This window comes from Mytilus edulis, chromosome 12, assembly GCF_963676685.1.
Source record: "Mytilus edulis chromosome 12, xbMytEdul2.2, whole genome shotgun sequence".
NCBI lineage: Eukaryota > Metazoa > Mollusca > Bivalvia > Mytilida > Mytilidae > Mytilus > Mytilus edulis.
The window spans coordinates 67,667,463-67,684,406 of record NC_092355.1 but is presented as its reverse complement, the minus strand read 5'-3'; the positions used below and the strand labels follow the sequence as shown (position 1 = coordinate 67,684,406).

Here is a 16,944-nt window from a genome sequence, read left to right as displayed (position 1 = left end):
GTGTTTTTTCAACTTTCAAGTGCACATACTTGACCAAATTTTTCCTCTAACAACAAGTTTTATTCTATAAACATGACTTTGAATCAAATTTTTGTCATTCTTTATTTGTTTAAGTTTTTACATTCAAACCTTGTGAAATAAATGGAGTCTGTGTCTGTGATGATACCCCCTCTTTTAATAAAGTTATAAAGGGACATTACTCAAGTTTGATTAAAGTGACAATAACCAAAATTCCTACTTTAATGATGTGTTGTTTTATTTAAAAACATTGTGCATAAGTTCCATAACATTTGGTTGAGAAAAACTAAAGTTTGAGAACAGAAATAAACTTTGGGAAGTATGGTCGTACAGACAAGAGTAACCCTATGACACAGTAGAGGCTTAAAAAAAAATCACATATCTTGTGTTCAATGCCTGATATTGCAAAACAAAATGCATTTAAATTTTTAAAATTATATGATATATTAATTACTGAAATATTTGCCACTGGGCAGCAATCAAACACTAATGAATCTTATCTATAATAAATAACATCCATCAGCCTTTCCTTAATACATAAAACAGTAAATATATTTCTTGGTCATAGAACGAAAGACAGTTAAAAAGTCTTTCATCTTCTTTAAAAGGGTAAAAGGCTTACAACTAATTAAACTTTAAACATATAAATCTATTTTTAGTAAAATAGTAAATTAAAGAATGGGATATACTAATTTAAATGTAAATGATATTACTGTTTACCCGTTTAAATGTATAAAACGCCTTGTGGTATACATATATCGCATTTATCAGCGTCATTAAATAAGTTTCAAGGTGGTAGAATAATATAAAACCACCCATCAATTTGAAAATATTACTGATGAGCATCGACACGTCTTCCTGCATTTTTTTAATATAATTTTTCAATTATAATATGCATATTGATATTGTTATGTGATAATATTCTAACTTTCCTGCATAATCATGAGTGCTATTTCTTTTCTGTTTTAACTTAGATCCTATATGATTTTGTTACAAGTCTTTACACATAAATTTAAATGTATCTTATTTCAATTTGCAAATTTTATCTATATCAATATATCTAATTGGAAATGGCTTGCTTTCATGTAAAAAATTCAAAAGAAGTGTACCCTGTCTTCCTTTTCTAATAAGTAATTTTTGTAATAAATTTTGAAGTAAAATTGAAATGATCTTTTATGGGTTATAATACTTTGGGACAAAATTACATGTTGAATTTTGTACAAGCATGCCATTTGGTTAACAATTTTTAGAAAATAAATAGACTTTTGATAAAAATCTACCAATTTCCACTTTGTTATGCATGAACTGTTTGTCACTGGACTGTGGAAATTTAGAAAAAACATAATCAGTTGTTCACTATTGTTTTATTATTCATTACATTTTGTATGTTCATGTATTTCTAAAAAAAAAATATGGTTCCTTTCAGGATATCAAAGATCCTCTGTGTCCTCGTGCATTCAATTATTGTGGAAATCAAACAGATTTAATTAGACCAAAAACCAAAAATCTTAATACAATTATTTTTTTAATTTTATGAAATCAATACCAGTCTGCACGGTTAGCCACTAGTCCGATGCCCCAGACTAGTAAAATTTCATTCGGACTAGTAAGTTTTTGCAAAATTTTGTTTGGACCAATAAGAAAAATGTCAGAATATTGGTCTTCGGACTAGTAGTTGAAAAAGTTTTTGGTGCAGACTGCAATACAAGTTAAATTTTTAACCCTTTGGACCTAAACATCGACCAATTCAAAAAACAAGTTTATGGCCCAAAATCCTAAATCTGAAAACACATGTAGATTCACCATATATATATATATATATATGAAAGAACTCGTGCAAAAATTCATACTAAATAACTTAAGGATGTTTGCTCCTCTACTTTTTGAATTTTTGCCAGATTTTCAGAATCCTCTGGTTTTATCTATGTATTAACATAAAAATATTTTGCCCACTAACCCCTACTTTTCTTTTCATATTTTTATTACATATTATTTAAAAAGCCATATTTCAAAATCTTATGAAATCCTTGTTATTTTTTCATAGTTTTTTAAACAAAAAAGGTGCTCGTGTTAAGTGAAAGAAAAATCTAGAGAGAATTATTTCCCGCCAAATTTTCAACGGCTTATATCTCGAAAACAAGCACACGGACCCTCCATTTTTTTCTGCTTTTTTAGTTTCTTAATTTATATACTTTCAATTTATAACAGTCTTTTAAAAAGACTAGAGTAGCGAACATCCTTAACAGTGCTTTTATGGAACCACCAGTTTTCAAGTCACTCTTTCAAATGAAAATCAAACTGTATTTGAAATTATTAAAATTTAATAAGCATATTTGTGTTGATTCAGAATTACAAAAAGACATATAATGAGACTAAGAGGGTCTGGATGGAGTGTACAGAATAGAGAATTAAAGGCTAAAATTACAAGTATAATAGGCAAAAAATTAAAAGAATACAGAAAAATAACCTAAAAATTTAAAAAATACAGAAATGAAAAACCCCCATGTAGATCTTCAAATAAAATGACACTGCTATTAAAAATGTTTATCTATTAATAACCGTGAAAATCAGTTGATATTTATCTGCATTTTGACTAAAATTGTAATCTAAAGACTCATTTAAGAATAAACTATTACGAAAGTTTATCTATTAATTACCGTGAAATAGAGATAATATTAATCTGATTTTTAACCAAAAATGTCATCTAAAGAATAAACAAAACAACCAAAATCAATACAAAAACCAATTTAAACTTTCCACCTAAAGTGGCTAACGGTAAATCAATATATAGATATGATAAACATGATGATGGCCTACCTTTTCTTACGTTGTTTTGACACACGCGGATTCATTCTCTAACCCCTCGCCATGCTACGTGAATCTTTTGGACTGGTCAGTTTTATTCTATTTATTCCGCTGCAAGATAAACAAAGCAAAGATTGACACTGCGTTGTAATCACTCCATTTAAGCCATGAGGCAATTATATCATTTTAAACTGTGATTTTATTTCCATTCACTGTTCAACTACGATAATTAACTTAGTTAAGCTTACTCAAGAAAAACATTATAACAACCGAACGGTAGTTTCTGACTTAATGAACAGTAACTTTTTAAACAGGTGAATTTTCTTTTTTTTACCTTGAATCTGAATATTGATCTTAACAATCACCGAACTTTTAAGGAGGTTAATTTTTACCTGTCAGATAAACACAGAGGATGAGTTGATTTTATAACTATTTTTATTTAGGTGATAATTCTAAAATCAATACTATTAACGTCCAGACAATATGTAAACATGTAAAATCGTTTGTATGCCTCAACAAATGTCATTCAAATCAAATTGGATTATTTACATCATTGACAATTAGATTTGATTTAGCGATAAAAATTTCATAGACGTTTTGTTAATAGATAGATCTGCATTTAATAATGTTAATGTTCTGTATAAGTTCAATCAAACCTTTTAATATACATGATATAGGGTAAAATAAACAGTTTTGATGGTTGATGTCATATTTTGAAGGCTCTCCATTCATTAGTGACTCTAAAAGTGGTCAATTTGTCTATACTATAGGGTTATTGCGTGAATATTGGGGAACATTGTCCCCAGTAGAATTTTATATTGCACGAGCTTGCGAGTGCAATATATGTTCTACGAGGGACAATATTCCCCAATATTCATGCAATAACCCTTTTATTGTATAGCAATATAATATTTAAAATGAAAAATTGGTTTAAACTAAGATTTTGTTGTTAATGACGTCATGAATTTTGAAGATTTATTGCACTAGTGCAATATTAGAATTTATTGCACGCTAACTTTTGGTTACTTTCTGTGGGAAATATTATATTGCTATACAATAATAATACTTATATGAAATTTTAGGTATCATTGGAACTAGAAAATTTTTTTTTAAATAATTTAAAAATTAAGAAAAAAAATATTTTTAAATTAAAAAAAATATGTCAGAAAACATATATGTGTTAAAATTTTAAAAAATCAAATCAGATAGTTTTAAGTTCAAAGAAACAATAATTAACTTCTTCTGTTTACACAATAATAAATTTATAACATTATAATGTGGTCCTTGTAATTATAAATGTAAAAATTTTATACATTAGTGGATGATTACATTCTGCAGAATGACAATATTCTGAAAGTTCTATTCTTTTTTATTCTATCCGCTGATAGACATGATTTGAGTTATAGCCAATAGGTTTATGTTCCACAATTAAATAATGCCATTATGAATTAAAACTTCAAAAAGGATGTTACTCCATGCATCAAAAGCCTTGATACACTAGTTTATTTTAGTGGGTTCTGGTTTTTTTTAAAGCTAGGTTAAAGGTTTGTGTTTAGTATAAATCTATTGTATATCACTGTATAGATTAAAAGTATAAAGGCGTTTTTCAATAAAAGCGTAACTTTCAGACCTTAAAAAAAATGGAAAATCAACTTGTCTAAAATTTAATTTCAAGAGTTATTTTGAATACCTCTATTATAGACCTGTTTGTAAACAAAAAGTGCAATCTTAAATATTCTTTAAAATGATATTATTTACTGTTTCGTACAAAAGTCCCCTACTAAACTTCTTCTAAACACACATATTTTTTGCAATTTTAAATGTTTCCTATAGACATTCCAGTTTGTTTACTTTAAATACTAGAAAAATCTCATTTTTTTCTGAATTGGAAAACCATTTTTATCATTAAAGATTAGACAGTACTTCACATATGAAGGTACAACTCATGTTACGTAGTGGACATTTTGATGTGTTACGTAGTGGACAAAACCGTTTCATAGTGGACAAAAAGTTTCGTAGTTGACATCAACTCTATTATATGTTAATAAAAACATAATAAAAATTACATGAAACTAACCCTTGTTATTTGTTTTGAACGAATATAATTGAAAAAAGATTAAAAAAAGACTGCATGGTAGTGGTTGTGTCCACTACGAAACGTTTTTCTCCCCTACTTGTTTAGTAGGGGACCGTTTCGTAGGGGAATAGGGGACATATTCGCATCAGGGGTTAAAAATTTTTGTTACAGCCAACTAGCCCAGGACTTATTGGCAGCAGGACTTTACTAGCCCTGTTGGAAGAACTGCTAGTCCATCAAAACTGACCTGCTAGCCCTAGTATGCCTTAAAAATCAAGAGTTTGCTGCATAATACAAAGTGGGTGTCCTTTGTTTTGAAGGAGACATTATACACTATATTTGATAATTTTTGTTGATCTGTTATTTATTCTTTTGGTGCTTAACCTAACTTAGTTGTTCCCACATTCAAAGCAGACTTTTTATTGGCGTGCTTGGGGCAACTAACGGCAATATTCACAGAGCATTGTCTGTTTTTTTCATCAGCAACAGCCAACCTTGCCAGGAGAATCATTGTGTCCCAGTTCTGCAAACTTTTCAGGAAGTGAATGCTTGGTTTTTTTGCTAAATTGTAAAGATCAAAGAGAAAAAAACAATAAATCAAAGGAAAATGCCGCCAAATAAGCATGAACATGTGTGAGTCTCGCGCTAAAGACTTGACAGCCCTGCTGTCCTGGACACTATTATTTTTTTTCCGCGGCTTTTCCTGTCGTATTTAGCATTTTGGGGGGATGAATTTTCAGCCTCGTTACTCCCTTCATCTACTGTTTTTCGTTGAAACTGACGAAGTTCCTGGGGTTCCCGTACTAAATTTTAAGAAATATTTTGTTGCATGGTTTCGTGCTCAAGACAGGTCAATACCAATCAATACGTCATACCCCCAAATACCGTTAATTGGAAATCTCGACACGATAAGCAATGTACAATACCCCAAGCCATGGTATGAGAAATCGATATTTAAAGTACGAGAATTGCAATCAACACATGATACCAGGCCACCCAGACATGCCAGAGTTATTTGTTCTATTTTTAAAATATGTACAACAGGACCTGTACAAACCAGTTCAAATTCTTGGAATCCCGGAAGAGTTAATTGAATCAAAATGGCTAACACAGAATAGTGATAAAGGGATTTTTCACTTTCCATTTTGGAAACGTCAAGAATTTTTTGTTATTAGTCCGTCGGGCATATCGGATTACACATTTTAATTGCCCGAGGCGTAAATGATCTAGTCCCGGTGGTCGGGCTAGTGGATTTTTTAACCCCTGTCGCATGTTTTATTTTTTTCCCCACAATCCCTATATTGCAATAGTAACAAGACTGATTGTATTCATCAAAGCATTTATTTAGCTGTACACTGATATTTTTTTCATCATTTTAAAACCAGATACTGAACATGCTGAAGGAGATTTGACCCGTTTCGTGGTGGACATTAACAAAAATACGGTATCACTCTGGTCCATTTGATGTGCTCAATTTTTCTTACCAACAATTTAATTGCCGTTATAAAAGCATATCACTTCTTTTGTAAGACCCTTAGATGTTTATATCTCTTGAAAACAAAAATTACATTGATTTTATAACACTGTTTATTGGCAAATTTTAATGACTTCGTTTCGTAGTGGACATTTTGTGAGGGACACCCCTTCTGAAATTAAAAATCCTATATTGAAAGCTGTTTATTAAAATATGTTGGCTCTGAACATACATTGTACTTTTGAATTATTAAAGAACTTATGTAAAGTAAAAATAACATTTATTTCTTCATTTTTTTACAATATTTTAGAGTATGAATGTTTAACAAGCGTCTAGAGACATGCCATTTTGGTTGTTTTGGACCATTCAGGAGTCAATATCTTATCAATCCCTCTAAAATAAACGTTTCTTTGCTTAAAAATGTTAAATCTAATTCAATGTACTGACCATTGTGACTGCACAAAAAATTACTTGCAAAGATCAAACATATTTTTTTTTAAGTGGCTGGAACAAGAAAATACGTTTTTATTGAAAAACGCCCATAACACGATAATTTGTGAAACTACATGTAGAGATCACCCAAGACAGCAACTGTGAACTGACAAAGCAAACAACACAATTTTCAAAAGATTTGGTTTTTGTGGTTTTTTTCCTATTAAATAAGGAAGTTATTCCAATCTTACTATCAGTTTCTGCATATGTGGCACTATGTAAGTTTTTTCAGTTTGGTATTGAGTCTAATGAGTTTGGTCCAGATCTGCTGGAGCGTTGCCATGAGAGAGATGCTGAATGAGAAGACTTCCGGTTCGGTTAAACGATGGATTAAAATATAAAAATGACGTAGAAAACGAACGTAATGATCATCTTTCAATCGATTTGGAAACTTACAGTTTTTTTAAACAGTAAGACCCTCAATGTTCTATCTTTAAACAACATGAGTTAATGATTTTTTTTTAGATTTTAATGAAACATGATCTAAAGAAAAACCTCGTTTGATGTTAACTTTTTATCATCACTGACATAAATAAATTTTATTACATATTTTTATCTTTGAACATGTTTAACTAGTTGACTTTTTTTAAACTTATTAATTTTAAGTTTTATCCATTTTTTGAATTTTAAAATCTAATTAGTGTTTAAGCTTATGGCAGTAGGATCTGTACAGTGAAAATACAAGTTTTACCTTTTATCCTTATTATTTTTGTTTTACTAAAACAAAGTTACATATTTAAACCTAACACATTTTATTAAAATAAATACGCAGTTTTAAAACATTTCTAAAAGTATATTTTTTAATGATGTGACCCTAACACATTTTCAATATTTTATTAAAATAAATACGCATTTTTAAAACATTTCTAAAAGAATATGTTTAATGAGGTGACCCTGCAAATAGGGTGGGGTGGACTTGAGTCTTCCGAAGAAGAAGATGAGGGCTGGATGAATTGGATGCATGAGGTTTAAAAAATCTGAGACCAACGCCCTACTAAGACCAGAGACATATATATATATATATAATCCCGGCGAGGGAAGAACAAAAAATTTGCGAAAGCAAATTTACAGATCTAACATTGTTGGGTTGATGTTTAGACGAGTTGTATATACATAATGTACATGTAGTCATGTATCACCATCACTGTTGGTGATCCGATGGATAAATCTGTTGTAGAGTTGTCACTGGCTCAGACGTACTTATAAATATAATTATTTTCTGTGACTGTATCTTACATTAATTTGTAGAATCCTTTACTATAGATAATTTAGCTGATGGCTGTAAAAAAAAACCGTCTCCATGCCTTATATACTGAGCCTCAGTATATATAGCATGTACTGTAGTACGACGCTAGATTAAAACTGACGTGGAAAGGTAACACCCGGCCACCGGCGAAAGCTTCATTTCAAGTTATGGTCTAGCGGGACGGCTACAGTGCAGGCGATTTGCGGTCACGATATCTCAGTAGCATGGGTTCGAATCCCGGCGAGGGAAGAACAAAAAATTTGCGAAAGCAAATTTACAGATCTAACATTGTTGGGTTGATGTTTAGACGAGTTGTATATATATATCTATATATGTGTCTCTGCTAAGACTAACAAGCTCTGTTACCATGTAAGAAGTATCAAACAACATACAAACTGATATCGTTTTGATGGACTTTGCCAAAGCTTTTGACAAAGTCCCTCACAAAAGGTTACTTTACAAATTAAAATACTATAATACCTTGGAATGGATTGGTGATTTTTTTACACCATCGTACACAGACAGTCATGCTAGATGGAGAACAATCAGAAAAAAATTGGGGTAAGGGGACGACCATATTCTGGGGGGGGGGGGGGGGGGGGGGGTGGGGAGTATTTGTTTTGGATCGGTTATTTATTTTTGTAAACTGAGAGAACAGATTATCTATTTTCGGCACTATTGAAGTAAGATTTTTCATTTTCATTAAAGCAAGCGACTTATTATTTATACTTATACTATTCGAAAACATACAATTTTTAAATATTTGTTTATTATAAATAATACATGTATAGTCAAGGCATTATGTATCATTTAATCAGAATTAATCATCATCCTCTGAAGAAATGAATCTTTTATATTCCTAACTACATATACATGTACTGCATATATACACAGTATTTAAGTTTGGTTGTAACTAAGCTCTTCGATCTAAAAGTGTTGCGCCGAGTGGAGCGAGGGAATTTTTTTTAAGGGTTTTGGAACTGCTGAAGGCGCAAGAAGCTATAGAACAAATGATGCAAAATCATGCGTTCTGGGTGTTCCCCAGATCCTTTCTTAATCTGAAAATGCAAGTTCTATTTTAATATTTTTTATGCCCCACCTACGATAGTAGAGGGGCATTATGTTTTCTGGTCTGTGCGTCCGTTCGTCTGTCTGTCTGTCCGTCCGTCCGTTCGTTCGTTCGTTCGTTCGTTCGTTCGTTCGTTCGTTCGTTTGTTCGTTCGTTCGTACGTCCGTCTGTCCCGCTTCAGGTTAAAGTTTTTGGTCAAGGTAATTTTTGATGAAGTTGAAGTCCAATCAACTTGAAACTTAGTATACATGTGCCCTATGATATGATCTTTCTAATTGTAATGCCGGCCAAATTAGAGTAGTGACCCCAATTGTACGGTTCACTGAACATAGAAAATGATAGTGCAAATTTCAGGTTAAAGTTTTTGGTATAGGTAGTTTTTGATGAAGTAGAAGTCCAATCAACTTGAAACTTAGTATACATGTCCCTTTGATAAGATCATTCTAATTTTAATGCCAAATTAGAGAATTTATTCCAATTTCACGGTCCACTAAACATAGAAAATGATAGTGCGAGTGGGGCATCCGTGTACTGTGGACACATTCTTGTTTGACAATATTTTGGTCTCAAAGCAAAATGTACAGATTCAGTGTAAGACTTCAATTTGTAGGAACAACACCAAAAGACCAATATGCATGATAAAGCAAAAATTTAATTCACATAGTTTATAAGTCTGTGGCAGCTTTCTTTTTAAACTCATGATCAAGTTGATAACAAAATCACTAAATTACAAATGAATGCAACACTAACAGAATATAGAAGAGCAATCAATGAACAAAAGACCAATAAATAAGAAACATTGATCCCGAAAAATCAAGGGCTACGTCTGAGGGAGAACAGAACTTGCTTCTTGCAAGGCACTCACGGTGAACACAATTTGATATGGAGACAAGCGTTTGGTTTTGAAATTTCCTACATGAGGCATTTGCCTCAATGTAGTTACGGCCCTGTAATAAAAGTGAGGTAAGTTCTAGTGTTCCTAAGACAATATACCTCAAGTTAAATGAAACCAATTTTCAGACATTTCAAGTATATTTAAATAATATTTATACTTTTATTATTAAAAGATTTGGGAAGTGTTTCCCGATTATTTTTTTTGGATAAAAGATGAATTTATAAAAAATCTGGTACCATCTCATACTTTCGATTAGACCTGCTGAGTTATTTATTTTCAATACATTGCAAGTCAGGTAATTTATTTTCAAACTACCACAAAACAAACCATTTATTTTTTGGATTATTAAGGCTGAGTTATTTATTTTCAAAATCCTCCTGCCCCCCCCCTAAGAATATCAAATGGTCGTCCCCTAACATCTGGGGTGCCACTCGCCCAATCTTATTCCTCATTTACATAAATGATTTCCCAGAATATTTACAACACAGCACCTTAAGATTGACAGCATAATCTATAGAAACATCAAAAACATAGGTGATGCATCCAAACTACAACAGGATTTTAATTCAGCGGCACAATGGGAAAAAGACTGGTTAATGTCATTTTACCCAGACAAATGCTCGATACTTAGAATTACACAAAAAAAGAAAACAGTCAATCATGACTACATCCTTCATGGGCACATCCTCCAAACTGAAACAGCTACAAAATATTTAGGCATAACCATCCAATCTTATCTAAAATGGAATAAACACATAAATAATGTAACAGCTAATGCAAATAGACAACTTAATTTTCTAAAACGTAACCTTAAAGTTTCATCCAAACAAATTAAAGAAAGTGCATACATGTCATTAGTTAGTTAGATTGTAGTTAGACCTAAGCTTGAGTACAGCTCTTGCGTCTGGGACCCTCACACCAAAAATCAAATCAGCCAAATTGAGATGGTCCAATGAAGAGCTGCTCGCTATAGATGTAATATATATATATATATATATAGATACCTGACAATACCCGATCTGTCTCAAATATGCTTGATCAACTACAGTGGCCTACATTAGAATTGAGACGTATACAAACAAGACTAGTGGTATTCTATAAGATCATACACCAACACATAGCAATCTACCCTAAAGATCTTCTCTTTAAATCAGACAGTAGAACAAGACATAAACATACCAACCACCTTAAACAAATTCAAACAAATAAAGATTCTTACAAGTTTTCATTTTATCCACCTACTATAAGTTATATGGTTCGCTACTGACTCCATACGGATCCATAGAGGGTGAGTAAAATCCATAGGGGTGAGGCCGGAGGCCGAGTCCCCTATGAATTTTATTCACCCTCTATGGATCCGTAGGGGGTCAGTAGTTAACCGTATAACGAATATATCGGACGCTGGACTTTTTCTGCGGCGTTTTGTTGAAAAATAAACAATGAAACACAACAACATTAATAGATGACGTCGCCATTATTTTTTTTATTTTTAAGAATAATCTTAAATTGCACAAGAATTCAGAAACAAATTATGGGGTACTCAACACTATACACCTATATACTATATAAAAAGCTGTTTGTCTGGAGTATATATGACTGATCAAAAAGGACATCTTAGTCTATCCAATATTTTTTTTTTAAACTAACCAAACTGGATTATTTTTGTATAAAGCAAAGATATCAGAAAGTTTTCAAAATCATTTTTCTTTGGTGGTCATCGAAGAAAATGTTCTGCTCATAACTAATGCAAAATTTCGATGTTCAAAACCGTCAGTCGGACCACCACTTTTCAAAAACTTTCATTGTATACATCAGGATGTATGTGTAAGTATACAACGTGTACAAGATTTATTTCAGTACTAGTTGCAACTAGCTTTGGACAAACTCCCATGTGCAGTTATTGCAATTACTCTTAGTTTAGAACAGAACCATAAATACAAGACAAAATCATTATAATAAATATATAGAATCTAGCGGTCAGAAAAGAATAAAATTAACAAAAAATTACATATTTTAATTGAAAGGCCAAAATTTAAAAAATTTTGATATAAAAATATGTCATATACAATTGTGAAGCTGTCGAGTCAAATAGTCAAAAGGATCTTTCTGCTGTAAAATGAAATATTAAGAAAGAAACATTTTTAAAATTTTTCATGTAAGCAATCCTTTTTTTTTTTAAATCTCAGAATATAATACAGATTCTTTGATAAAAAGTCATGACATTTTCATTTCAATCTAGTGATTGCCAATGACGCAACACTCCATTCATTGTGGGGTTGTGTTGCTGAATTGAAATAAGAAGATACGGTATGAGTGCCAATGACACAACACTTCATCAATGTGTAAATGAACCCCTAATAGGTCAAAGTACGGCCTTCAACATAAAGTCTTGCAACACACCCAACAACAAGCCATAAAGGTCCAGATTCGACACCTGAAATGACTAATGTTAAACAATTCTAACAGGAAAACCAACGTTCAATAAATTAGAAGAAGAAAAAACGAGAAACGAGAACCACATCAACAAACGAAAACCACTGAACAACAGGTTCCTGATTTTTGACAGGTACATACATATGGAGTGGGTCAATATCAATGAAAATGGCTGAACTTAATAAAAAAAAATATTAACAAATACAAGAACGAATTAATTTAACACGATACACTATGTAAAACAATGTCAAAAAGACAACTTTAATCTGCATGGAAAAAGTGGAGCCTTTTTTTATAGGTTTTGTGTTTTGTATATTGTTTAAATCTTTTTGGTTGTTTTTGTTTTTAGTCATGCCATAATAAGTTTAATTTTGGCTTATGAGTTTGATTATCCCTTGGATATATTTTGCTTCTTTTTTATGACGTAATACCAATTAACAATCATTTAATGTATACATGTTTTTAGGACATTAAATGTTCATGTCAAATAAAGCTATCTCGATTTGTTTTAGTCTCAACCTGCAAAATAAGATTTTAAATGTACAAAGGTCATCAAAAAGATCTGTGACCCATACTTTGACACATCGTTCGAACTCACAGTAGTCCAATCTTGTTCTTTCTAGACACTGCATGATGAACAGCAAACCAACTATGGTCAACTATGAAATGCCAACCAGCAACCAGAGCAATGACTTCATGAACTCAATGCTAGCAGTGGCAGATCCAGAACTTTTCATAAGGGAGCCCGCTGACTGACCTAAAAAGGGGGAGGGTGACGCTCCAGTCATGCTTCAGTGATTCCCTATATAATCAACCATTTTTTCCCCACGAAAGACGCCCCCCCCCCTGGTGGATCCGCCTATGCTTCTACAAAAGAGGTGACTAAAATTAAAACTTTAGGCGGGATGCCCATCAGATATGTCTATAGATGCAAGAACATAATTTAGGGGAAAACAAATGAGCAATGGCTGCCATCTTGGATGGATTATACAATTCAAAATTTCATGAAGAGCTATCAATGTATTGTCTACAAAAATAAGAGATAAAAAATCATCTATAAAATATTTTGAAAGCTGTTGACACACACATATTTTCAAGTTTGCATTTTTATACAATATTCATACCATACTATTTATATCCATTTGAAATTGGCACTTTCTCTTGGAAAAGTAACACTTTCAGAAGAACAATAATAATTCCATTATAAATACAGATTCCAAGTGTAAAATAGTCTTGAAGATAACATGTACCTTCTACCTTATCCCATGTTAGGTTTTGGGTTTTGGTGACCATCATAGATTTCAGATGTTATAATGTAAAAACTATAAATTCTTGGACCATTTTCAGAGTCTTCGGGTGCACATTCAAATAAAAAATATAAGCATCAAGGGCCATCACAGTTCACTTATACCACAAAACAACCTCACTCAGCAATTAATGAACACGGTTTGGTCAAACACTCATTATGAGTGGCGAGATGGACACCAAATCCAACATCTCTCGAAGGGTTTCCTCAGAATATTCCTATAATTCTTATACCAGAATATTAAAATACTGTAAATTCAGAAATTATTGCAAGAATTTATTAATGCTTTAATGTTATTTCAGACTAAAATGCGATTTTAATATTTGCAATTGATCGGATTGAGAAAATCCAGTTTAAATCATATAAAATTTTACAAATGCGAGTTTAAATTATTTCTACAATTATATATATAACCCTGTCGCATTTTTCGCAATAATTTCTGAATTTACAGAATGAAATTGGGAAAGAAAATGTGGAATGTGTCAAAGAGAAAATCCCACACCCATAAGTGTGCTTCAGCTGGCCCCTAAACAAAAATGTGTACTAGTTCAGTGATAATGAAAGTGATACTACACTCCAAATCATATAAATGAATTAAAATTAAAAATCATACAAGACTAACAAAAGCCAGAGAATAATCATTTTCTATGTTTAGTCGACCATAGAATTTGGGTCAAAACTCTTGATTTCGCATTAAAATTAGAAAGATCTAAGGTAACAATGTAACATGTGTGCTTAGTTTCAAGTTGATTGGACTCAAACTTCATAAAAAACGACCTTAAACAAAAACTTTACCCTGAAAAAGGATAGACCGATGGACACACAGACCAAAACACATAATGCTCCTTTGTTGGGGCATAAAAACGTTTGAGATTGACAGAAAGTAGGAGCATGCATGCATACATATGTATTGGGCTGTTTTCTGCTCTTTGGTCAGGTTGTTGTCTGACACATTCTCAATTTTATGAAAAAGTAAAATCACAAAAATACTGAACTCAAGAGGAAAATCTAATCGGAAAGTCCATAATCACATGGCAAAACCAAACAACAAAACACATCAAAAACAAATGGACAAGAACTGTCATATTCCTGACTCGGTACAGGCATTTTCAAATGTAGAAAATGGTGGATTAAACCTGGTTTTAAAGCGCTAAACCTCACTCTTTGTTGACAGTCTCATCAAATTCCGTTATATTTACAATGATGGGTGAACCAAACAGACATAACAAATAAAATAGTCAAAATATGGAAACAGCAGTAATCATCGTGTAACAATTTTAAAAGGAACAAAAAATGAAAGATGTTTAAATACAAAATTTGATTGGTTAATAAACAATTGATTTTTTTATAATTGGGTTGCTGTTTCATGATCTCCTTTCATATATACTGGTAAATGTGCTATACAAGAACTCTCAGATCTGGAACTTTAGTGAAACAAACTTCAACAAGTTTAACCCAGCCACACTCTTTATGTGCCAGTTGGCCCGAGACCACAATTAATTCCTCTATCATTTCTTTATAACGTTTTGTCGCATTAAAATTTTTTTGCCTATTCTTTTTGTCTAATTTTTTGTGTGTGTAATGTACAGTATAAGTCCAATAAGATATACAATTTTCAGAAAAATTGCATCTTTACATCATACAAATTTGGCCAATACACATCCATACCCCTATAGGCAAGTCAAGAGATGTTCCGAAAAGTGTAAATATTACCTTTTTGCACCTGGCCTAATCACTGTTTCCTTATAAAAATCAGTTAAAATAAAACATCCAGCTCTCTTCTTTCATTTCCACCCAAGAAAAGCTAAGAAATGAATGAGAAAGGGAAAGAAAAAAAATAAAGAAAAAATACACTATAATTAAAGGGAACTATATTCGTGGACAACGAAAAGCGGGATCATTAATTGTGGTCTTGGGCCAGTTCAAAGTTAGGAGTCTATAGTTCATGGATTGTTTTGTTATAAATAAGTCTGTAAGTTTCCCAAATTGAATTGCATCATATTTTTCATGTTTTGCTTTTTATAGCAGTCTCACTGTCTATACAGCTGTGTGGGTATTTCTAATTTCTTGAAGGCCTTACAGTTGGCTTTAATTTCTTACATCAACTTCATTTGAACTTTGATGAATAGTAAACTCATTTGTAATCATATACCATCTCCTTATTTTCGTATTTATCTAAAAACAAGAATGTGTCCAAAGTACACGGATGCCCCACTCGCATAATCATTTACCATGGTCAATGGACCATGAAATTGGGTAAAAATCTAATTTGGCATTGAAAGTAGAAAGATCATACAATAGGGAACATGTCTACTAAGTTTGAACTTGATTGGACTTTTAACTTCATCAAAAACTACCTTGACCAAAAACTTTAACCTGAAACTTGCACTTTCATTTTCTATGTTCAGTGGACCATGAAATTGGGGTCAAAAGTCTAATTTGGCTTTCAAATTATAAAGATCATATCATGAGAAACATGTGTACTAAGTTTCAAGTTGATTGGACTTCAGCTTCATTAAAAACTACCTTGACCAAAAACGTTAACCTGAAACTCGCGTTTACATTTTCTATGTCCAGTGGACTGTGAAATTGGGGTCAAAAGTCTAATTTGGATTTAAAATTAGAAAGATCATATCACAAGGAACATGTGTACTAAGTTTCAAGTTGATTGGACTTCAGCTTCATCAAAAACTACCTTGACCAAAAACTTTAACCTGAAGCGGGACGAACAGACAGACGGATGCACAGACCAGAAAATATAATACCCCTCTACTATCTTAGGTGGGGCATAAAAAAAAGGTTAATTCTCCTTTAATATGATAAATCCTAAAACCATTTACAGCCAATTTCATTGAGCGTGTATGAAAAGGTAACATCTTTGGTTAGCTTGCTTGCTAGCTGAACCGTGAAGTCATTATAAGGTTAGGTAAACTACCCTCCTTTAAGAGTAGACTAGTCCAACAGATAACCAATCTATCTGTCTGTTGGACTAGTCTTCTTCGAAAGGAGGGTAGTATACCTGACCTTATAATGACTTCCTGGTTCAGCTTACAAGCAAGCTGACCAAAGATATTACCCTTAGCTACACACTCAATGAAATCAGCTGTAACAAATTATAATTCTTAACCC

At 32.1% G+C, this 16,944-nt stretch overlaps 1 protein-coding gene across 13 annotated transcripts in view; it reads right to left on the bottom strand.

Annotated features, from left to right (window-relative positions):
* Positions 1-7,186, bottom strand: part of LOC139498970 (dual specificity tyrosine-phosphorylation-regulated kinase 4-like) — a 106,068-nt gene extending 98,882 nt beyond the window's left edge. For 11 of the 13 annotated variants that reach the window (XM_071287567.1, XM_071287580.1, XM_071287563.1 and 8 more), the window contains exons 1-2: positions 7,058-7,183; positions 2,836-2,934 (exon numbers count right to left, since the gene is read on the bottom strand). In XM_071287567.1, coding sequence (XP_071143668.1) covers positions 2,836-2,870 — 35 coding nt within the window. In that variant the 5' untranslated portion in view covers positions 2,871-2,934; positions 7,058-7,183. Of the gene's footprint in view, positions 1-2,835; positions 2,935-7,057 lie in introns of all 13 variants that reach the window. The other 2 variants (XM_071287575.1, XM_071287577.1) reach the window with 2 other exon arrangements.
* Between the last annotated feature and the right edge of the window lie 9,758 nt (positions 7,187-16,944).